This window comes from Perca flavescens, chromosome 4, assembly GCF_004354835.1.
Source record: "Perca flavescens isolate YP-PL-M2 chromosome 4, PFLA_1.0, whole genome shotgun sequence".
In the NCBI taxonomy this organism is placed as follows: Eukaryota; Metazoa; Chordata; class Actinopteri; order Perciformes; family Percidae; genus Perca; species Perca flavescens.
The window spans coordinates 39,885,173-39,909,465 of NC_041334.1; the positions used below are offsets into that span (position 1 = coordinate 39,885,173).

Sequence of the window (24,293 nt, forward strand, 5' to 3'; positions counted from 1 at the left end):
GCATTCAAAGTTGTTGTAAAATGCCCTCAGGAGGAATGATGTGTTCTGAGTTTGCAGGTATGTAACTGCTCTCCTCTGTCCTCGGGGCTCGGGGGGGGGGCAGCTGAGTCATAGTGACGCGGTGTCAGGCTCTGAACGCTCTCCCTCTATCTTCCCAGAACACATCCATCCCCTCTCCTCCAGTGATCAACCCCAACATCTCCTCCAGCAGTCGGGCTCCATCGTCCCCACTCCTTCCAGTCTGTCCGACCAGCTCGTCCCGGAGGCTTCCTGTAAGGAAGGTGTGCCGCACCATTCAGACACCGACTTTGAGGTTCTTCGACTGGCCATCTCACATTTACGGGCTGAGCGTCAGGCGCAGCTCCAGCAGCAGTTGGACTCTCAGGCAGAGTTGAGCATCAACTCCCTCAGAAGCTCCCCTCCCAATCTCGTTGGTACAGGTAGTGGTCACGCCACGCCTCTTTTGGCTCAAGGAGGTCCCGCCGAGTCTGTTAACGTCACTCATGACAGGAAAGCAGTGGCAGCCACTCTGGAGTTAATTCACTCGGCATTACATCAGGAGCCGGCAGAGGAGCAGAGGAGGAAGGATGGAGCGGAGACCCCCACAGAGGGACGGACGATAGGAGGAAGTCAAGGGGCTGGAGATCAGAGAGAAGGTACTCCGGTGAGAGTGGTGGGGTTACTGGGAGAAAGCAGGAGTCCCGGTAATAGTGACACTTCTAGCCCTTCGTCCAATCAAAGCACAGCGGCCGTGATGGCACCAAGTACCCAGACAGACTCAACCGATGACGGAAGAGAGAAAGCAAATCAAAAAGAAGAACCTGTATTTCCCAAAACAGATAAGCATGCTGCAGCCTCCTCGAGTACCACAGCTCGGCCTGTAGAAGGCGACATAACGAGGTAAGTGAATGATTACTACAGACTTCTGGAGCAAGTTTTGAAAAGAAATGTAAGATCATGTTAACCCTGTAAGCAGCTTTAACTGTCATGATCTCAACATTAACATGAAGGTGTAACCTCCAAGTATCACAAGTTTGGTAACCTTGTGCAAAATCAGGAGTTCTCAAGGAAGATATTCTGGTGTTTTTTTAGGGCTGATTTTAATCCTCCAGTTGCACTCCGAGTACACAGCAAGTATGTGAAAAATGCCTCTCAATCTCTCATTATGACAAGATAGTTATATTTCGTATAGGCTTTCTTACTCTAAGAGCTGTTGCTATTGGGTTTATCTTTCACGTATGCCCATCTGTGAAGATTTCTTTTGCACCATTGTTCCATGCACAGGCCTCTCTTAGGACCGCAGTCACTGTACGTAACAGCTGCGAGACCTGAGATCTGCTCCCATATTTTTTTAGCACTCGTTAGCATCAAGGCAAGCAGTATGAAGACTTCCAAATCTAGCGGTGTTCGATGGTGTACCGCCTGCTGAACCAGCTCAATCCTGCCGTCAGATCTTCACCCCAATTGTGAAGCATGCCTGAGGCCCGTCCTGGTGTTTTTAAGCCCCCAACGTCGTCTTCCAGGCAGCGCTGCATGGAAGGCACTAGGGTTAGGTAAGGGTTAGGTGCACTCGCTCCGCAGGCCACTTGCCAGTTGTGGGCCCGCCTACCAACAGAGGAACTGAAGCAGCGGGCAGACACCTTCTTACCACTTCAGGTTGAAGACGAGAGCGATGGCAGCTTCACCCATGACATCCCGAAAGAGGATCCCTTTAGCAGGCACGAGTCCACTGACTCAGCTCCCTCCAGATTTGATTTGATTTGTTGGGATCTCCATTAGCTTGGGCCGTAGCCAAAGCTATTCTTCCTGGAGTCCACCCACAACTTGTGCAGCTATACCCTCCTGAGAACCGAGGAAAATTTTGTTTTTCCTAATCAGATTTTTTTGTGATTCCATACCTGTTTAAGGTTAAAAAAACATCTTACAATTTAAATTTTTTTATTTATTTAAAGAATGTCCACTGTAGTGGACAACAGGATCATTTGAGTACGAAAACAGACAAATGCAGTAGATGTGGAGTCATTATTTACATGAAGATAGTCCTGATGTCCACTATAATTGACATTCATAAAATGGGAAATTTTTCAAAAGATACATAATGTAGTTTCTATCAGAACTCAATATATGATTCCTAACACCTTAATGAACAAGAAAATATATGATTATCATAGTAACAAAACCACAGACAAACAATATTTGACTCATCTCTTATATTTACATAAAATGTGCTTATGTTCCTATGCCGTCCATTTTGGATTGAAAGATAGAGGCGGTTCCCGGCTTCCCAGCCAATCAAATAACACATCACTGAAAAGCCCAGGATGTCCTCTGTACAGTACAGCAGGAATTAAGAGATTTCAAGGAAAGAAATGAAACTCAAATGTCCACTACAGTGGACATAAGTCAATGGGCTGGGTCTCAGGAGGATACATTGACGTGCATCATTATATTAAAAACAACCACCAAAAAACGATATTCAATAGAGAGTAGGGCTGGGCAATATGGAGTAAATCAGATATCACGTTATTCTCGACAGAATACCTCTATATCGATATTGTGGCGATATTCTAGGGTTGAAAATTGGTGCTTTAACAAAATATCTTCACACTTAGATTTTAGATGAACAATCATCAGTAATGTGGACATAATGTCTAAGTGGGTAAAAGGCACATAATAGAACAGTTACAACAGGCTGGTAACTAAAAGAAAATTACATCACTTTACTGTAATGCAGCTTTTAAAACCAGGAAAAGACTTACCGATATTACGATATCCAAAATCTAAGACGATATCTAGTCTCATATCAAGATATCGATTATAATATCGATATATTGCCCAGCCCTAATAGAGAGAGCGAGGGTTCTCTTGCCGGCTCTCCCTCCTCTCTCTTGGGCCCACTGGAGCTCGACGTAGGAGAAAACTCCGGAGAGGTCAGGAGCTCCACAAGCAGTGGCTTTCTCCTCCGCACCAGGCTGGTCACCTGCCCACCGTTAAAGCATTCTTACTAGGGCTGGGCATCGAGAACTGATTCCTACACATTTAAGACATGTGGGGACAGAGCCTTTGAAGCTATGGCTCCCAGACTCTGGAATGCTCTACCAACCAGCATTAGGCTTGCTGAGAATGTGGACTGTTTTAAGGGACTAGTAAAGACTCACTTGTTTAGGCTAGCTTTTGGGTAGCCTATGTCTGTTATTTATTTGATAATTGTATTTGTTGTATTTGTATTTTATATTATTGACTGTTTTATTGTCTATGCACATTGTAAAGCACTTTGTGACCTTGTCTGTGAAAAGCGCTGTAGAAATAAATTTTACTTACTTACTTGGAATCATTTAAAAAATTACGATTCCATCCGACTCGTTTTTTTATTGGAATCGTTTGGAGGATTTGGTTTCTGATCTGATCACGGTGTTCCAGATTTAACATGCGTAAGTTTGGGTTTCCGTAGCGCCCAGGTGCTTGTTGTGTTGCAGCCATGGAGCTCAGTAAGCGGAGCTCTAGCGGGGCTTTATTTTACACTGAAAAAATCCTGTTACACTGCAACCCACCTTTGAATCAAAATAAAACTTTCCTCTTATTTGTGAAATAAGCATGTGACCCGTTTCAACTTCACCCCTCAAAGAATCTGAATCGAGAATCGATGAGAACCATAATCAGAAGGAAGAATCGGGATTGGAATCAGTATCGTTAAAATCCAAACGATGCCCAACCCTACTTCTTACTCGACCGAATCGGCATCATTAAGAAGGCGTCGGACCTGAGAGGCATCGCGATGCCAGAAGAGCAGCTTGCCCCTCAGAGAGTCGTCTACGTCCAGGATCCACCAGCCAGACCCCCTCCACTGTGGCTGTCTTCACGCAGCTTCGGCCCTTTATCGAGGAGGCATCCTCTGACCCTGGAAAACTAAAGGCTCCGTTGTCACGCTACGCGCCATTAACCAGGGTCCACGGCGACACAGAAACAGGTTTTCCATCAGTCCCGTCGCTGGAGCAGAGACTGGCCTCCATCCTGCTTCCCTAACTCCTCACTCGGGGGGAGGAGGAAAAAGCAGAGATGGGAGTAAGTCACACATGGGCAAGTCGCAAGCAAGTCTCAAGTCTTAACCTTCAAGTCTTAACCTTCAACCTTCTTTATGCTAAATGTCATTTATTTATTAACTGTATAATAACACAATACCATACACAGTCCTATATACAGTACAGGCCAAAAGTTAGGACACACCTTCTCATTCAATGTGTTTCCTTTTTATTTTCATGACTATTTACATTGTAGATTCTCACTGAAGGCATCACAACTATAATTAAAGCTGCGAGCAGCGATGGACGGGCCCTCGCGCCTCTGCACACGTCGGGGTTACCGGCGAACGTGCATTTGCGCGGCACTCAGATGCCGCGAATCGTCAACAATGAAAAGGGAACTCCCCGCCGAGTTCAACGATACCTCACACAAGACTCTACGTCATACGGTTCATTAGCTGTGAAAGAGGGCGTGGCTAATGCATAGGGGGCGGGCCAAACCATCACCAATGAAGAAGTCTCTGCTGAGTTCAATGACCCCTCACACAAGGGTATACCTTAAACGGTTCAAATGTTATGAAAGGGGGCGTGGCCTGAGTAAGTGGGCGTGGTCATATTATAGGGGGCGGCTCAGTATCACACGTAGACCATACATTCTGAGTTTCATGCAAATCGGATGATGTTTGTCATATAAGGCGCATTTCCTCTTGCCAGCGGGGGGGCGCTGTGGCCAAAAGTCAATTTTGGCCTGTAGGTGTCCTCAGGCCTGGACCCTTGTCAATCGTGAGAAATTTCGGGCATAAACGACAACGTACACTCAAGTTACAACAACTTCTTTGTTCATCGCTAAACACTCAAAATGGCCGCCACGACACGCCCACACCGTCTGACGAAAAGTTTTTCTTTTAATAACTTTTCATCGTTAAGGTGTTGGGATGGTACAGACCAAGTTTGAGGTCCATCGGATGAAATCTCTAGGAGTAGTTCGTTAAAGTATAGCACCTTGACTTTTAGGCCTACTTCCTGTTGCCACTAGGGGGCGCTATGACTTTAAGTAAATATCGGCCTTTATTTGTCCTCAGGGTCGGACTCTTATGAAAAGTTTCGAGGTAATCGGACAACGTACACTCGAGTTACACCCACTTCCTGTTTTGGCGGCGAAACGCACAAAATGGCCGCCCCGCCACGACCACGCCCTATGACGAAAAGTTTTTCTTTTAACAAATTTTCATCTTTAACGTCTTAAGATGGCTCAGACCGAGTTTGAAGTTGATCGGATGAAATCTCTAGGAGGAGTTCCTTAAAGTACGACATGTGGAAATGGCCAAAATTGCACTAATTTGGAACATTTAATTCAAAATGGCGGACTTCCTGTTGGGTTTAGGGTATGGCTCTAATGAAGGTTTTTGTACATCTTGACATGTTACATACGTGTACCAAGTTTCGTGAGTCTACGTTAAACGCACTGCAGGGGCTCAATTTTCTTAACTTTCTAGTATATTCGCTGTTCTTGTTCTCACATACACAATCTGCAGAGTAATGGTGTTCTCTCAATGAGCTTCATGAGGTAGTCACCTGAAATGGTTTTACCTTCACAGGTGTGCTTTGTCAGGGTTCATTAGTGGAATTATTTCCATTATTAATAAAAAAGCAAAGGGTGGCTACTTTGAAGAATCTAAAATATAAGACATGTTTTCAGTTATTTCACACTTTCTTGTTAAGTACATAATTCCACATGTGTTCATTCATAGTTTTGATGCCTTCAGTGAGAATCTACAATGTAAATAGTCATGAAAATAAAAAGGAAACACATTGAATGAGAAGGTGGGTCCAAACTTTTGGCCTGTACTGTAGGCAAAGCCATGATGTCCTGACTATCCCCAGAGCTTCCACGGTGGCGCTGTCCAGGATCACGGCATGACAGACGGTGTTGCGGTGGAACATCTGGCTGCACATGTTTCAGTTCCCCGCTGAGATCTGCCCTAAGCTCCTAGATGATCCCATAGTCCCCGATGGGCTGTTTGGACCGCGGCTGAGGAAGTGGAGAAACTACGGAGACACACCTGCTGGAGAGCAACGCCTTCGTACCCCTTTCGGTCGAAAATGTTTCCCTTAAAGTGCCCGTATTATAAAAAAAAAAACCACTTTATTTTGTGTCTCTGGTGCTTCCAAACGCATACAAACTTTGAAAAACAACCCATCCATGGTGTTCTGAGTGAGATCTGGTTTGTGTCCTGCCTTCAGTCTCCTGGTGAGCTGGTCAAAACCTGCACGGCTTTCTACGGCACTAGCCAAAACGAGGTGGCTAACTGCAACCGTTATCATGCTAACGCTAGCATGCTAGCTCGTTCTCAATAGCAAAGCACTGCTACAACACACACAAGTTCACCATAATCTACCAAAGAACTACTTCCATGTGCTCCCTGGTTTAGAAGAAGTCTCTCAGCTGATCCTGAAGTTGGAGAAACAGCCTTTCTTTTACTGTCTGTGGAGCTAGCTGACATGATCTACGATCTGAGCTACTGAGCATGTGCGAGTGCAATCAAAGATAGTACAGAAGAAAAGATGTCTCACTCTGTAGCTAAAACAGAGACCTGAACACAGGGTGAAAGGAGGAGCTGCAGCAATGTGCAGTACAACAAAAATATGTTTTTTTTGAAAATTAAACCATGTAAACCTGTTCTGGTACAACCTTAAAATACAATTATGAACCTGAAAATGAGCAGAATATGGGCGCTTTAAGGAGTTTCTTCCCCTCTTCCTTATATCAACGAGGCACAAGAAGCGCCTCACCGACTCTGCCCAGTGCGTGCATTTTCTCAGTTTGTTTTACGTACAGCGGACATCAGGCGAAAACAGCTGCTGTTCCTTCACTACAGCGAGCACTCACAAGGTGCAGCTCTTTGAAAACAGTGTCTGTGCCACTGGCTGTGTGATGCTATCACTCAAGCCTATATTGCAGAGGGATTGGAGCCCCCTCAGGGCATCTGGGGACACTCCACGAGAGCTTAATTCACATCCACGATCCACCTCAGAGGGAGGACATTTGCTGACATCTGCACAGCGGCGACCTGCTTAACGGCAGATGATGCGCTGTTAGATCTGCCGTTTCATACGGAATGATAGCTGGATCAAATTCACCGTAATACCAGCTGTATGCCTCCTAATCTCACCATCGCTTATTAGTAGGCTGCATAGGGGCCCAGTATTGGAAGGCTATCGTCTTCACCCTCCGGAATCGCCAACATTGGCTGAAGAAAATGCTGATTGTTGGGAGCAGATCTCAGGTCTCGCAGCTGTAATATACAGTAACTGCGGACATAAGAGAGACCCGTGCAGGGTACAAGCGAGCGAAAGAAATCTACACAACTGTGCATGCGCGAGGAATAAACCCAATAGCAACAGCTCTTGGGCTATGCCTATACTCACAGAATCTGGAATTACAATATATTATATAATTATATTTAAAGGTCCGTTGACATGCTGCTCTTTGGATGTTTTTATATAGACCTTAGTGGTCCCCTAATACTGTATCTGAGTGAACATTTTCATGCCATTTAATATCCAGCCCTGCAGTGTGGTAGCTTTATTGACTGTTGCTGTTTTTTAGTTTCCAGACTGTTTCTAAAACCCACTGCCTTCATGATTTCTCTTCTGCAGTTTGCCTGTATGTTGCTGCTGAACCCCTTCTTGTTTTCTTCCTGTAGAGACACACCGTCAGGCCAGGAACAGCCAAGAGGAGAGGCAGCACCACCTGGCACCAGCTCTGTCGGTGGCAACAAGGTAACCGGAAGTATCACCATCGTAACAGACCGGGAGGCGTATTTGCATTTCCTAGAATAGCGAAGAAATGTCCTGCCCTACTCTGCCTCTGATTGGCAGTACTCATTGCCTTTGCTGGTTAGGTTGGTTAGGTTTAGGCATGAGGAGAGAGACTGGTTAGTGTGTAAGAATTCCAGGGTCAGCCAATCAGAGGCAGAGTAGGGTGGGACAAGTCTTCCCCATACTAGGAAACGCACATTCGTGATCAGGAGAGCAACTGTTAGCTGGTTCTTATAGACTCCAAAATCGAATGAAAATGTCACAGTGGGCACTGCAAAGAAGCCTATGCCAGTCTGTTCCTTTAGAGCTCAACATTGTGGTTCCGGAGGTAAAAATCCCATTAATTTTCTCCATAAAGACTTTGATTATTAGCCATAATAATGACAAATAATGTCTAAACCATCCAAGGTAGACTTACCATGAGCTACACGACTGTGAAACAAGGATGTGTGTTCCTGTAGAAGCCACAAGTCTGTATGACATAAACTTTTTGTTAGGAAAAACATGCTTCATTTGCTACACTACCCACAATCCTAAGCTAACAGCGATGTCTCTGACTGGTGGAGCTCTCTGTTACCATGGAAATATTTCCAGAACCCGCCTTAAAAATATTTGAATCTACAAAAGAGGGGCGTAGGCTCCTAAGCAGCGCCCAGATTGACACTTGTGTTCGATTTTGGAGACTGTAGGAAGCGGCTAACATGCCGTCCGAACAGCTACCCCACTAATGTGTAACTGTGTAAGGCCCACCCAAGCTAAACCTTAGTACGAAGCACATTAAACCTACAGTACCAACCTACAGTAGCAGATTAACCCCATAGCATTCTATCAAATGACAAAACTAAAGTCATAAAATTAGTTTAGGTAAAAAGTCTGCATACAGACCAACAAAACCAAACAATCCCCAAGAGGAAATTCTTCTTTTGGGCTCACTACCCTCATGACCTCTCCTACCCAAGCATTACCTGACCTCATGCAGGAATGGGAGCAAAGAAATGGTAAAGCCACCCGAGCGAGTTGTCCCAGAGTGAAAATCCAAAGAACAATAGACCCAGACAGATGACCTTTTGAAGGTGTTGGGAGAATACTCTGCAACTCCCAAGGTGTTCGTCTAAAAGCCCCCAGCTGCTGCATTCCCACCACCAGAGGATGTCAGGATATTAAGGGATAAACCCTCAACCTAACAGGGGGTTGGTACTGGGGCCAAAATTGGACAGCCATAGGCATAGTGGCATTAGCTAAATCATGCCAAGTATTATGGTTACACCACTCAAATGCACGATGTCTTCAAAACGGTAAAAAGGAGTTTGGTTTACACAGATCACTAATTTGTTGCCTTAAAGGTGCTCTAAGTGATGTGATGCATGTTTTTTAGGCTCCAACATTTTTTGTCACATACAGCAAACATCTCCTCACTATCTGCTAGCTGCCTGTCCCAGGAGATGTTTTTTACAGTGTGTTCAGGGGACAGACAGCTAGCAGATAGTGAGGAGATGTTTTTTACAGTGTGTTCAGGGGACAGACAGCTAGCAGATAGTGAGGAGATGTTTTTTACAGTGTGTTCAGGGGACAGGCAGCTAGCAGATAGTGAGGAGATGTTTTTTACAGTGTGTTCAGGGGACAGGCAGCTAGCAGATAGTGAGGAGATGTTTTTTACAGTGTGTTCAGGGGACAGACAGCTAGCAGATAGTGAGGAGATGTTTTTTACAGTGTGTTCAGGGGACAGACAGCTAGCAGATAGTGAGGAGATGTTTTTTACAGTGTGTTCAGGGGACAGGCAGCTAGCAGATAGTGAGGAGATGTTTTTTACAGTGTGTTCAGGGGACAGGCAGCTAGATAGTGAGGAGATGTTTGCTGTATGTGACAAAAAATGTTGTAGCTTAAAAAACGCGTCCCATCACTTAGAGCACATTTAACCCTAGACATTAGAGAGGGAGATGGGCCTGGCAATCACAGCCCCCACCCATCTTCTATCACCTGTTCCCAGACAGAAGAGGATTTTCCACAACAATGTTCCACCGGCACAGAAAGAAAGCAAGAGGGAAAACTGCAACCTGGAAATGCGTCCGACTCCACCCCTGTCCCAGACCCACAACGCCTGCAGCTGTACAACTACAAGGGTGAAAAATTCAACTATGCTGCTCTCAAGAATCCGCTGTCCTGGAAGGATATCTCCTATTACAGGCCAGGATGGATACCGTGCCACCTGCCATTTCTCAAACCTGGCAACCGGTATTGGGAACTGAAGGCGAACAGCACTGTGGTCTCCATCGGCATGGCACCGCAATATGGAAAAGGTCCGAAAAGGTTGGCCTGTGGAGTAATCTGTTACAACCACTTCGAAGGCCCTTGGTGCGAGGTCCAGTCCTACAATGGGGACGGGGTCTGTTTGCTCACCACAAGGCGTTGCTCCACCCATCGCCTCTGATGAGGCCCGGACCACCAGACCTGTTTAGAGGGTCCCGAGACCAGCGTGCATTCTGCCAGCACTCACTGCACAAGCCAGGAAAAAAGAAAAGAGACTGACGATCTAAAACAACATGCTCTAATCTAATTTATGTATAAAAATGCAAAATTTTATGTGCATGTGTACTCTGTGTAACCAATGAGAAGCCTTGTACTCAGTTTTTAATCGTATAATATGAAGGGAGAACCCAGAAGAAGAGCTTAGAGAGACTGAGACAGGAAACCTTGTGAAATCATGGAATAGCAATCATATAGGGCTGGGCGACATGGCGATATGTATCGTCAAATCTATATAAAAATGTCTATCGTATATATTTTTCTATCTAGTCTATATTGTGAAGTCAAAAAACCAGAAAACCAAACTGCGTTATGACAACATTTAGTAACATTCCTTGCACATTATGTTCATTTTGCACTAAAGTTCATAATAAGAAAATACTCCGTATATTTCATTTATCAAGTATTTAATTCACACAGGAGTAGTAGTGGGTACCGAAACCCAAGAAAGCTATTATTACATTTTAAATATATCGTTTATATTTGGCCTTAGCAAAAAAAAGCAGTTTTTTAACGTCACGATTGTCGTTTTGTGCTGTTTTTAAAAGTATAGTTTTAGCACCGGTTTTGAGAAAATATCCAACTCTCCACAGGAGAGTACCAAAATTAGAAGATAATATTTATTTATTTAATAACAAGAAACGTAAACATGTTATGTTGTGATATATATTTTCATTGAGATATAGAACAACCTGTATATTGAGCTAGAATATTTTGGTTCATATCGCTCGGCCCTACAATGATATTATTTTTACTCTGTATGGCATTTTGTACATGCTTTTTATTTTGCTTAATAAAACTAAATGGATCACTTGGTCTATTGAAAGACAAGTACCGTATGTATTTTGATTTGTTCATCCTCTCGTCCAAGACTTCTTCAGCGACTTTCTATTGTTGTATTCTACAATTCTTTAAAATGTTTTTTGTTATGCCCCAAGCAGACTGATACAGAGATGGAGAGGTTTACCTTTTTTTGGCTCGGATTTAAAAAGAAATCCTAAAAACTTTTCTAACAGTGTTGCTCATAAGTTTATGAACCCATGCTGAAGTTGACTAACAAGAGGAAAAAAAAAAAAAAATGTTTTGGAAATTGATCTTAATGCCTTAATTAAAAAATAATTAGCAAAATACACCCTTTAAGGACACCATAAATATAGCATAAGTCGGTCCACCCCTATGTTAGATTCACATAGAGGCAGAGAGAGACTTTTATTTTGAAAGGCCAGTTATTTTATGGATCCAGGATACTATGCATCCTGAAAAAGTTCCCTCGGCCTTTGGAATTAAAATACCCCCCCATCACCACATACCCTTCACCATACCCCCACATCATCACATACCCTTCACCATACCCCCCACATCATCACATACCCTTCACCATACCCCCAACATCACCACATACCCTTCACCATACCCCCAACATCACCACATACCCTTCACCATACCCCCACATCATCACATACCCTTCACCATACCCCCACATCATCACATACCCTTCACCATACCCCCAACATCACCACATACCCTTCACCATACCCCCAACATCACCACATACCCTTCACCATACCCCCACATCACCACATACCCTTCACCATACCCCCACATCATCACATACCCTTCACCATACCCCCACATCATCACATACCCTTCACCATACCCCCAACATCATCACATACCCTTCACCATACCCCCACATCATCACATACCCTTCACCATACCCCCAACATCACCACATACCCTTCACCATACCCCCCACATCATCACATACCCTTCACCATACCCACACATCATCACATACCCTTCACCATACCCACACATCATCACATACCCTTCACCATACCCCCACATCACATACCCTTCACCATACCCCCACATCATCACATACCCTTCACCATACCCCCACATCATCACATACCCTTCACCATACCCCCCCCACATCATCACATACCCTTCACCATACCCCCACATCATCACATACCCTTCACCATACCCACACATCATCACATACCCTTCACCATACCCCCACATCATCACATACCCTTCACCATACCCCCACATCATCACATACCCTTCACCATACCCCCCACATCATCACATACCCTTCACCATACCCACACATCATCACATACCCTTCACCATACCCCCACATCATCACATACCCTTCACCATACCCCCACATCATCACATACCCTTCACCATACCCCCACATCATCACATACCCTTCACCATACCCCCAACATCACCACATACCCTTCACCATACCCCCACATCATCACATACCCTTCACCATACCCCCCACATCATCACATACCCTTCACCACCCCCCCACATCATCACATACCCTTCACCATACCCACACATCATCACATACCCTTCACCATACCCCCACATCATCACATACCCTTCACCATACCCCCACATCATCACATACCCTTCACCATACCCCCACATCATCACATACCCTTCACCATACCCCCAACATCACCACATACCCTTCACCATACCCCCACATCATCACATACCCTTCACCATACCCCCCCACATCGTCACATACCGTTACCCCTTCACATACCTAGAGATCGGCATGGTTTTATGTCGGTTAGCCTAATAGCTGGTTTGATTTGCATTGAGAGATGATTTCATGGAAAGTACCCCATGCCAAATTATTAAGTTTAAAGGTCCCATGACATGGTGCTCTTTAGGTGCTTTTATATAGACCTTAGTGGTCCCCTAATACTGTATCTGAAGTCTCTTTTATATAGACCTTAGTGGTCCCCTAATACTGTATCTGAAGTATCTTTTATATAAACCTTAGTGGTCCCCTAATACTGTATCTGAAGTCTCTTTTATATAGACCTTAGTGGTCCCCTAATACTGTATCTGAAGTCTCTTTTATATAGACCTTAGTGGTCCCCTAATACTGTATCTGAAGTCTCTTTTATATAGACCTTAGTGGTCCCCTAATACTGTATCTGAAGTCTCTTTTATATAGACCTTAGTGATCCCCTAATACTGTATCTGAAGTCTCTTTTATATAGACCTTAGTGGTCCCCTAATACTGTATCTGAAGTCTCTTTTATATAGACCTTAGTGGTCCTCTAATACTGTATCTAAAGTCTCTTTTATATAGACCTTAGTGGTCCCCTAATACTGTATCTGAAGTCTCTTTTATATAGACCTTAGTGGTCCTCTAATACTGTATCTGAAGTCTCTTTTATATAGACCTTAGTGGTCCCTAATACTGTATCTGAAGTATCTTTTATATAGACCTTAGTGGTCCCCTAATACTGTATCTGAAGTCTCTTTTATATAGACCTTAGTGGTCCCCTAATACTGTATCTGAAGTCTCTTTTATATAGACCTTAGTCATCCCCTAATACTGTATCTGAAGTCTCATTTATATAGACCTTAGTGGTCCCCTAATACTGTATCTCTTTCCCCCAATTCAGACTTGGTGCAGAATTCCAGCCAATAGAGCCAGTCCCATAATGAGCTTTCCTTAGGATGTGCCATTTCTGTGTCTGTAGCTATAGAGAGCCGAAGTCCCGCCCCTTCCGGTGGACCTCATGGGACCTTAAGTCAGAAAAAATATGAATGGGGGAGAGGCAAATTACTTTTTTATCCCGTTTGAATTGAGCCATGGATTACAAATATAATGTTCATCAATTTAAAAGATAATTTTTCAACCGAAGTAAGTCTCCGTTAGCCGTAGGTTTGTCGTAGTACCGCTTAGTTTTGTGTGAAACCGCTCAGTGGACTACATCTCCCAGTGGACTACATCTCCCAGTGGACTACATCTCCCAGTGGACTACATCTCCCGTTTCACACAATCTACGTCACCTAGCTTGATGCTCAACTTGCTCGCTAGCTAGCTAGCTTAGCTCTGTTCCACAACACATGTAACGTTATCTTAACTGCTGTGTTTTATCCAGTCAAGTGTTTTCAGCAGAGAAGCAAAAGAACAAGAGAGATCTACTGATTATTAGAGTAACGTTACATTCCCGGTACCATACACACAGACATCGTAGCTTCAGAGAGACGTCATCCATGAAGTTTGTAGTCTTTCTAATTACGTATTTTCACAGTCTTATACTTCAACAGTAACAATAAACGGAGACATTTTTTTAGGTTGAAAAATGTTTTAAATTGACGAACATCATATTTGTAATCCATGGCTCAATTCAAACTGGATCAAAAAAGAATTATTATCTCTCCATTGACCCTCGTTCATATTTTTCCCCTTATGACATCATAAGGAGAAGATTCCTGATTGGTCCATCTGAGCTTTCATTTTCTCAAAGGCAGAGCAGGATACCCAGGGCTCGGTTTACACCTATCACCATTTCTAGCCACTGGGGGGACCATAGGCAGGCTGGGGGAACTCATATTAATGTTAAAAAAACCTCATAAAGTGACATTTTCATGCCATGGGACCTTTAAAGTCTCAGTAGTAGAATCTTGTAGAGCTCAGTGACATTATGACAGATATTTTTTTAGTAGGGCTGTCCTCGACTAAAGAACTTCTTAGTCGACTAACACTTATAGGATTTTGTCGACTAATCGATTAGTTGATTTAATTGACAGAGCTGTGAGCTTTGAGAGGTGGTTAAGACTAGAAAAACACAATATAAATGTAGTTAATTAACCATCTGTAAAACTGAGTTTCTCCACAATTAATCCTGCAAAAGCACCACTTTAAATCTTGTGTTTACCGTAAATGTGCTCAGAAGTTTCTTGGAAATAAGTAATTAAACATGAATAAGCATAAAAAATTACTAATGGACTAAAGAAATCTTAGTCAACTAAGACCAAAACGACAGATTAGTCGACTAATCGACTAAGCGGTGGCAGCCCTAATTTTTAGATGTGAGATGATGTCAGACTTGAGTCTTTTCAGAGTCTTCTAGTGTGTGATAGGCATAACACAACCCAAATCCTACTCTGCCCCGTTTACAACAGATCCAGCAACCTCAGCAACTCCTGCAGCACCTGAACCACAGCCAGCAGCTCCAGCCGAGCCGGTCCCACCTCCAGCCCCCTCCTCACAGCCAGCAGCAGCAGTGGGGGGCCCGCCTCCTGCAGCCCCACCACCTGCATCGACTTCCCAGCCAGCCTTTCTCCCGTGGACACATGCTGGGGCCCCTGACTGCCCTGGGAGGAGGCCTTTTGGGGCCAGTTCCTGTCTGGCCAGGAGGCCTGGGCCCAGCAGGGGCTGCAGCCCTGGCCTGGGGCTTCCAGCAGGTCGGCAGGGACTTCACTGGGCCTAGACTGCTGGGGGGCTTCCACAACCCTGCAGGGCCAGGCAGCAGGTACCGAGGGGGGCAAAGAGGAGGAGGCTTCAACAGGATGTAGAGACCTGGTCTGACAAACTCCAGTAGCGTTCCCTGCTAACTTTCACCCACCTGCTGCCGTTCATGGGGCCGGTTTTATTATAAACTACCACCGTGGGAACACTCAGACCCTGAATACTGAATACTGGTCCTGGACCTTTATTATAAACTACCACCGTGGGAACACTCAGACCCTGAATACTGAATACTAGTCCTGGACCTTTATTATAAACTACCACCGTGGGAACACTCAGACCCTGAATACTGGTCCTGGACCTTTATTATAAACTACCACCGTGGGAACACTCAGACCCTGAATACTGAATACTAGTCCTGGACCTTTATTATAAACTACCACCATGGGAACACTGAGACCCTGAATACTGGTCCTGGACCTTTATTATAAACTACCACCGTGGGAACACTCAGACCCTGAATACTGGTCCTGGACCTTTATTATAAACTACCACCGTGGGAACACTGAGACCCTGAATACTGAATACTAGTCCTGGACCTTTATTATAAACTACCACCGTGGGAACACTGAGACCCTGAATACTGGTCCTGGACCTTTATTATAAACTACCACCGTGGGAACACTCAGACCCTGAATACTGAATACTGGTCCTGGACCTTTATTATAAACTACAACCCTGGGAACACTCAGACCCTGAATACTGGTCCTGGACCTTAATTATAAACTACCACCGTGGGAACACTGAGACCCTGAATACTGAATACTAGTCCTGGACCTTTATTATAAACTACCACCGTGGGAACACTGAGACCCTGAATACTGGTCCTGGACCTTTATTATAAACTACCACCGTGGGAACACTCAGACCCTGAATACTGGTCCTGGACCTTAATTATAAACTACCACCGTGGGAACACTGAGACCCTGAATACTGAATACTAGTCCTGGACCTTTATTATAAACTACCACCGTGGGAACACTGAGACCCTGAATACTGGTCCTGGACTTTTATTATAAACTACCACCGTGGGAACACTCAGACCCTGAATACTGGTCCTGGACCTTTATTATAAACTACCACCGTGGGAACACTCAGACCCTGAATACTGGTCCTGGACCTTTATTATAAACTACCACCTTGGGAACACTGAGACCCTGAATACTGGTCCTGGACCTTTATTATAAACTACCACCGTGGGAACACTCAGACCCTGAATACTGAATACTGGACCTGGACTGGAAAAGGAAGGAGTGACCTCACTCTCTGTCTGTATGCAGCTCGCAAATGTATATTTATTTATCTGCCATCACAAAAATCAGCAACATGGTGATGTGTAAGCCTGATCCAGGACCGTCGTAGTCCAGGAAGATTGTTGAAAATACAAACTCTCTTTTTTTGTGTATTTTTGCTGTCCTATGTGACGGTAGAGACAGACGGCGCCCCCTAGTGACCTTAGAGTAAGAGTTGATGTCAGGCAGGTGGAAAGTAACACAAAACATGATTTATTTATTTTTTAAGATTATTTTTGGGTCTTTTCTGCCTTTAATGGACAGGACAGCTAGGTGAGAAAGGGGGGAGAGAGAGAGGAATCATCACAGGTCGGACTCAAACCCTGGACCTCTGCGTCGAAGTATAAACCTCTAAGTATATGTGCGCCTGCTCCACCCACTGAGCCAACCCGGCCACAGGAGGAGTCTTCCATTAAAGGTGATACAAATCCTTTAAAATCAAAGATCCCTCTGTGTTTCCGCTGATGACTGGGAGCTTTGTTACTAGCAAAACCACTAACTAATGCTGAACCTGCTAGCAAGACCACTAACTAGTGCTGAACCTGCTAGCAAGACCACTAACTAGTGCTGAACCTGCTAGCAAGACCACTAACTAGTGTTGAACCTGCTAGCAAGACCACTAACTAGTGCTGAACCTGCTAGCAAGACCACTAACTAGTGCTGAACCTGCTAGCAAGACCACTAACTAGTGCTGAACCTGCTAGCAAGACCACTAACTAGTGCTGAACCTGCTAGCAAGACCACTATCTAGTGCTGAACCTGCTAGCAAGACCACTAACTAGTGCTGAACCTGCTAGCAAGACCACTAACTAGTGCTGAACCTGCTAGCAAGACCACTATCTAGTGCTGAACCTGCTAGCAAGACCACTAACTAGTGCTGAACCTGCTAGCAAGACCACTAACTAGTGCTGAACCTGCTAGCAAGACCAGTGTCTAGTGCTGAACCTGCTAGCAAGACCACTAACTAGTGCTGAACTTGCTAGCAAGACCACTAACTAGTGCTGAACCTGCTAGCAAGACCACTATCTAGTGCTGAACCTGCTAGCAAGACCACTAACTAGTGCTGAACCTGCTAGCAAGACCACTATCTAGTGCTGAACCTGCTAGCAAGACCACTATCTAGTGCTGAACCTGCTAGCAAGACCACTAACTAGTGCTGAACCTGCTAGCAAGACCACTAACTAGTGCTGAACCTGCTAGCAAGACCACTATCTAGTGCTGAACCTGCTAGCAAGACTACTAACTAACTAGTGCTGAACCTGCTAGCAAGACCACTATCTAGTGCTGAACCGGCCTGACATCGAGCCTACATCTACACTACTACGGTTTGGTTTTAAAACGAATATATTTTGCTACGTTTACACCTCGCGTCTGCACTACTCCTACGTGTTCGAGCCCCAAGAAATAAGACGGCGGATCGGGCCACATTTTTCGGTCCGAGCCCGGCAGAGCAGTAACCGAGCCCGACAGAGCAGTAACCGAGCCCGGCAGAGCAGTAACCGAGCCCGGCAGAGCAGTAACCGAGCCCGGCAGAGCAGTAACCGAGCCCGACAGAGCAGTAACCGAGCCCGGCAGAGCAGTAACCGAGCCCGGCAGAGCAGTAACCGAGCCCGGCAGAGCAGTAACCGAGCCCGACAGAGCAGTAACCGAGCCCGGCAGAGCAGGAACCGAGCCCGGCAGAGCAGTAACCGAGCCCGACAGAGCAGTAACCGAGCCCGGCAGAGCAGGAACCGAGCCCGACAGAGCAGGAACCGAGCCCGACAGGCATTAAGATATTTCTGTCCGAGTCTGTTTATACTGCTGCTGGTGGTCTCGACACTAGCTGCAGTCTTCTCCTGAACAGAGGTGGCGCTAATGAGCAAAGACTACCGACTTTGCTCCGTCTACAGACTAGAAGAAGAAGAAGAAAAAGGTAAACAACAGCAGAACTGGCAGCAGCGTTGCCGTCAATGCTGTGATCTGATTGGATGATCTACTTGGTGGGATCGAGCCTTTCATTCACCATAAAAGAGCTCATCTTAACCCGGTGAGGTTACCATAGAGACCTGCAGTCACTCCGAGAGTCCTGGCATCACGTTGCCCTCGAGCTCGTCCAGGCTTCCTGTTTCCGCTTCGTCGCGCACTCAAGATCCTGGCGCGCCGGCGAGATATCTACGTCATTTTGACGCTACGTTGGCGCGCGCGAGTCAAATAAAAAGCTGCAGCCCAGTGTTTCCTTACCGTAACCACTAGCTGTTGACCTGTTGGTACCGAAGAAGTCCGACAAACACTAACAGAAACTCTCCCATGTGTATGGAAGGTTAGCAGTAGAGGAAATGTCTTGTTTCTCCGCTGTGTTTTATGTAATCGGACTCCGACAGACCTGGCGTCACTTTTCAACTCTGCCTCAAAGAGATCCTCTTCTGACCGAACGAATGCTCTCAGGTTGAATCAGTTCACAGCTTTGTGTAAATAGATTTTTCTTTTTAAAGATAATTTTATTAGACAGGGGTGGTGGATAGACAGGATAGGTGGGAGAGAGATGGGGGTACGACACGCAGCAAAGGGCACCAGGTGGGATTCGAACCCACGCTGCAAAGGACTCAGCCAACATGGGGCTGCCCCCACTTTGTGTAAATATGTATCTGTTTCTTTCTGTACACTGCTCTCATTAAGAGCATTGACTGAGATGTTAAAAGCCTCTGGTTGGGTCTTTATTTCCCAGCTTTCTTGAACACAACACCAGCTTGACAGACTATTTTAACACCCCGACACACTCATTTCCTAAAGGGAAACCCTGAGGATGTTTTCTACGGTCTATAGTAGCTGCTTATTGGTTCTCGTTGCATCATGGGAGAGACCAGGATGCACGCTGATTCTTAACAACAAAAAAACTGTAAAAAAAAAACACACAATGGACGGACTACTTTACACGTCTTCCAGTGGACTCTTTGTCTTGTAAAATAATGTTTTTTTTGTACTACACGTTTGGTTTGTTACCCTGTTTGTGTTTAGTTGTTGTATGTACAGTAGGAAGTGACTGTGTAACGCTCATTTTAACTTAAAAGTCATTTTTTTATGTTTTTTTACCTCATTTTTTGTATTAAAAGTTGCCTGTGTAAACCATAGTTTGCCTTGAGATGTTTTTGATGTCACCTTAACACACACACACACACACAAATATACCTCCAAATCCTGATTTATTTTTTCATCCTGTCCACACGAGATAATATGTTGTGTGCACAAGATTAATCTCATATACAGTACAGGCCAAAAGTTTGGACCCACCTTCTCATTCAATGAGTTTCCTTTTTATTATTTACATTGTAGATTCTCACTGAAGGCATCAAAACTATGAATGAACACATATGGAATTATGTACTTAACAAAAAAGTGTGAAATAACTGAAAACATGTCTTATATTTTAGATTCTTCAAAGTAGCCACCCTTTGCTTTTTTTGATAACTCTGCAAACCCTTGGTGTTCTCTCAATGAGCTTCATGAGGTAGTCACCTGAAATGGTTTTACCTTCACAGGTGTGCTTTGTCAGGGTTAATTAGTGGAATTTGTTCCCTTATTAATAAAAGTATACATCAAATGATGGGTCTCAAATCAACTTTGCTCATGGATGCCAAAACCAGTTTGTACAAACAGCATCCGGCCGCGTCTAAAGGCAAATACAGTCCCTCTAAATCATATTCATACAACATTAAATCCACTTTTTGCTAGTTTTGAAGGCGGTAAAGAGGGTCTGTGTTTAGGGTGCCTGGTCCTAAAGGGTTGTCCTTAGTGTCTTCATCAATCAGAGGTGTGTTTAGGGCGTAACATTCAATCAACCAATCAGAGATCATCTCCCATTCATCAACCAATCAGAGATCATCTCCCATTCATCAACCAATCAGAGATCAGCTCCCATTCATTAACCAATCAGAGATCATCTCCCATTCATCAACCAATCAGAGATCATCTCCCATTCATCAACCAATCAGAGATCATCTCCCATTCATCAACCAATCAGAGATCAGCTCCCATTCCCTTTAAAATCCAGGCGCGTTTGGACCTTGGAGCATTGCTGTTATGATGGAGGATTTACACCCTAATATTTTTATTAGTAATCTTCTGTGTGTGTGTGTGTGTGTGTGTGTGTGTGTGTGTGTGTGTGTGTGTGTGTGCGTGCACGAGCCTAGGAGCATTGTACTAATGCTCTGTTAAAATAACAATGAAATGCTGCGTTATTGACTTTAGACCAGGTTTTTGTTGGTCAATGGTGCGATCACTTCCCACTGCCTCAAGACAGGAATACTCCCAGAATGCACCTGAACACACCTCCCTGTAAGACCAGCACGCCCAGAATGCACCTGAACACACCTCGCTGTACTGTAGTATTTCAGTTTAACATGTTTCCTTAATATCTGATGAGGCATTGGTGTCATTTTTGGATTTATTACAGTACAAATATTACATATTGGACCTTTAATTTAAAGCCTCCAGGTCGCAGACACAGAAGAGACAGACACAGAATAAACTTCAAACTTTATTCAAAGATCGTTTTGATTTAGAGTTTAGATTTAACACACTGTAGGAAAATCAAATAAATCAAAAAGTGCATTTGTAAGAAATGTAAAAGGTTTCAGTACACTTCACATTCATTATTACATTTGCAATAAATTAAAAATTAAAAACACAGACAATAAAACCAGTAAGAAACAGAGCTCCGCTGCCCGCAGGAAGCTGAAGAATCAAAAGAAATACACATCTTTCATTCATGATTTCAGTCTGCAGGAAGGATGCTCCAAAGAAAAGGTAAAACTCGGTGCACGTTTGGTACGCTGTCATTCTCACACAAAAGTGCATTCACAGTATTTTAAATTACAATATTCACATAAAATGTTAAAATAAGAATAAATTCAGTTAGTGAGAAAAACATGTTTTTCTTAAAACAGGAGCGCCGGTATTTTAGTTTCGGACCATTCGTGGTATTAAAGGTCTTAAAGGAACACGCCGACTTATTGGGACTTTATCTTATTCACTGTAACCCCCAGAGTTAAAGTCCCAATAAGAGATGAGAAGGGTATGTATGGACTAGTCTAACTCTGGGGGTTACAGTGAATAAGATAAAGTCCCAATAAGAGATGAGAAGGGTATGTATGGACTAGTCTAACTCTGGGGGTTACGGTGAATAAGATAAAGTCCCAATAAGAGATGAGAAGGGTATGTATGGACTAGTCTAACTCTGGGGGGTTACGGTGAATAAGATAAAGTCCCAATAAGAGATGAGAAGGGTATGTATGGACTAGTCTAACTCTGGGGGTTACAGTGAATAAGATAAAGTCCCAATAAGAGATGAGAAGGGTATGTATGGACTAGTCTAACTCTGGGGGTTCCTTTAATGTGAGGTAGAAGTGATGGAGCACATTTAAAGGGCCAGTGTGTAGGATTCTGTGGCATCTAGCCAGCCCCCCCCAGGAAGAGAGCTCAGCCTTTCTGCTGAGTTTGTCCAGTGGCCACTATCGGTACTGCGACCCCCCCCCCCACACACACACACATCTCGGGGTCAGGGGTCACATGCGGTGCGTTGCCAAGTGCGGCCGGTGCTCGTTGTCATGGCGCTTCAGAAGAGGATTCAGATCCGTCTCCAACTCCCTCTGCTTCTGTAACAAACCCTGAAAACACACACACACACACACACAGGCAAACACACACACACACACACACACACACACAAACACACACACACACACACACACACACACACACACACACACACACACACACACACACACACACACACACACACACAGGCAAACACACACACACACACACACACACACAACACACACACACACACACACACACACACACACACACACACACACACACACACACACAGGCAAACACAACACACACACACACACACAGGCAAACACACACACACACACACACACACACAAGGACGCACAGACACACAGACACACAGACAAACACACACACACGCAGACACACACACACAGACAAACACACACAGACAAACAAACACAAGGACACGCAGACACACACATCACATCTTTAGTGATCTCATCTTTAGTGATCACATCTTTAATGATCACATCTTTAGTGATCTCATCTTTAATGATCACAGCACGACTAGTGATCATCTTTAGTGATCTCATCTTTAGTGATCTCATCTTTAATGATCACATCTTTAATGATCACATCTTTAATGATCACATCTTTAATGATCACATCTTTAATGATCACATCTTTAGTGATCACATCTTTAGTGATCTCATCTTTAGTGATCACATCTTTAATGATCTCATCTTTAGTGATCTCATCTTTAATGATCACATCTTTAGTGATCTCATCTTTAGTGATCACATCTTTAATGATCTCATCTTTAGTGATCTCATCTTTAGTGATCTCATCTTTAATGATCTCATCTTTAATGATCACAACACGACTAGTGATCATCTTTAGTGATCTCATCTTTAGTGATCTCATCTTTAGTGATCTCATCTTTAGTGATCTCATCTTTAATGATCTCATCTTTAATGATCTCATCTTTAATGATCTCATCTTTAATGATCTCATCTTTAATGATCACAACACGACTAGTGATCATCTTTAGTGATCCCATCACGACTCTCAATGAGAAGATGCCGTCGCATTAGGGGAAAGAGCCCGAAAATCTTTTGTGTCAGTCTGTGTGTGTGTGTATATCTGTGTGTGTGTGTGTGTGTATATCTGTGTTTGTGTGTGTGTATATATCTGTGTGTGTGTGTGTGTGTGTGTATATCTCTGTGTGTGTGTATATCTGTGTTTTGTGTGTGTATATATCTGTGTGTGTGTGTGTGTGTGTGTGTATATCTCTGTGTGTGTGTGTATATCTGTGTTTGTGTGTGTGTATATATCTGTGTGTGTGTGTGTGTGTGTGTATATCTCTGTGTGTGTGTGTATATCTGTGTTTGTGTGTGTATATATCTGTGTGTGTGTGTGTGTGTGTATATATCTGTGTGTGTGTGTGTGTGTATATATGTGTGTGTGTGTGTATATCTGTGTGTGTGTGTGTGTGTATATCTCTGTGTGTGTGTGTGTGTGTGTGTGTGTATATCTGTGTGTGTGTGTGTATATATGTGTGTGTGTGTGTGTATATCTGTGTTTGTGTGTGTATATCTGTGTTTGTGTGTGTGTGTGTGTGTATATCTGTGTGTGTGTGTGTGTATGTGTGTGTGTGTGTGTGTGTGTGTGTGTGTGTGTGTGTATGTGTGTATATTTGTGTGTGTGTGTGATATTGTGAAAATATGCTGCGTGCCACTGGTCCATGAGTTGTGTCTTGTATTGTACTGCATCTGT

At 44.1% G+C, this 24,293-nt stretch overlaps 2 protein-coding genes across 4 annotated transcripts in view; one reads left to right on the forward strand and one right to left on the reverse strand.

The window, feature by feature from the left end:
* The window catches only part of tasora (transcription activation suppressor a), an 81,276-nt gene extending 65,211 nt beyond the window's left edge, over window positions 1-16,065 (forward strand). The window contains exons 27-30 of one of the 3 annotated variants that reach the window (XM_028575353.1): window positions 159-900; window positions 1,093-1,134; window positions 7,727-7,802; window positions 15,324-16,065. In XM_028575353.1, the coding sequence (XP_028431154.1) occupies window positions 159-900; window positions 1,093-1,134; window positions 7,727-7,802; window positions 15,324-15,716 (1,253 nt within the window). In that variant the 3' untranslated portion in view covers window positions 15,717-16,065. Of the gene's footprint in view, window positions 1-158; window positions 901-1,092; window positions 1,135-7,726; window positions 7,803-9,828; window positions 11,193-15,323 lie in introns of those variants that run through there. The other 2 variants (XM_028575351.1, XM_028575352.1) reach the window with 2 other exon arrangements.
* A 6,184-nt stretch (window positions 16,066-22,249) lies between these two features.
* The window catches only part of ccdc66 (coiled-coil domain containing 66), a 61,466-nt gene continuing 59,422 nt past the window's right edge, over window positions 22,250-24,293 (reverse strand). Inside the window, exon 22 of the mRNA XM_028575104.1 lies at window positions 22,250-22,603. Within this exon, the coding sequence (XP_028430905.1) occupies window positions 22,502-22,603 (102 nt within the window). The 3' untranslated portion in view covers window positions 22,250-22,501. The remainder of the gene's footprint in view (window positions 22,604-24,293) is intronic.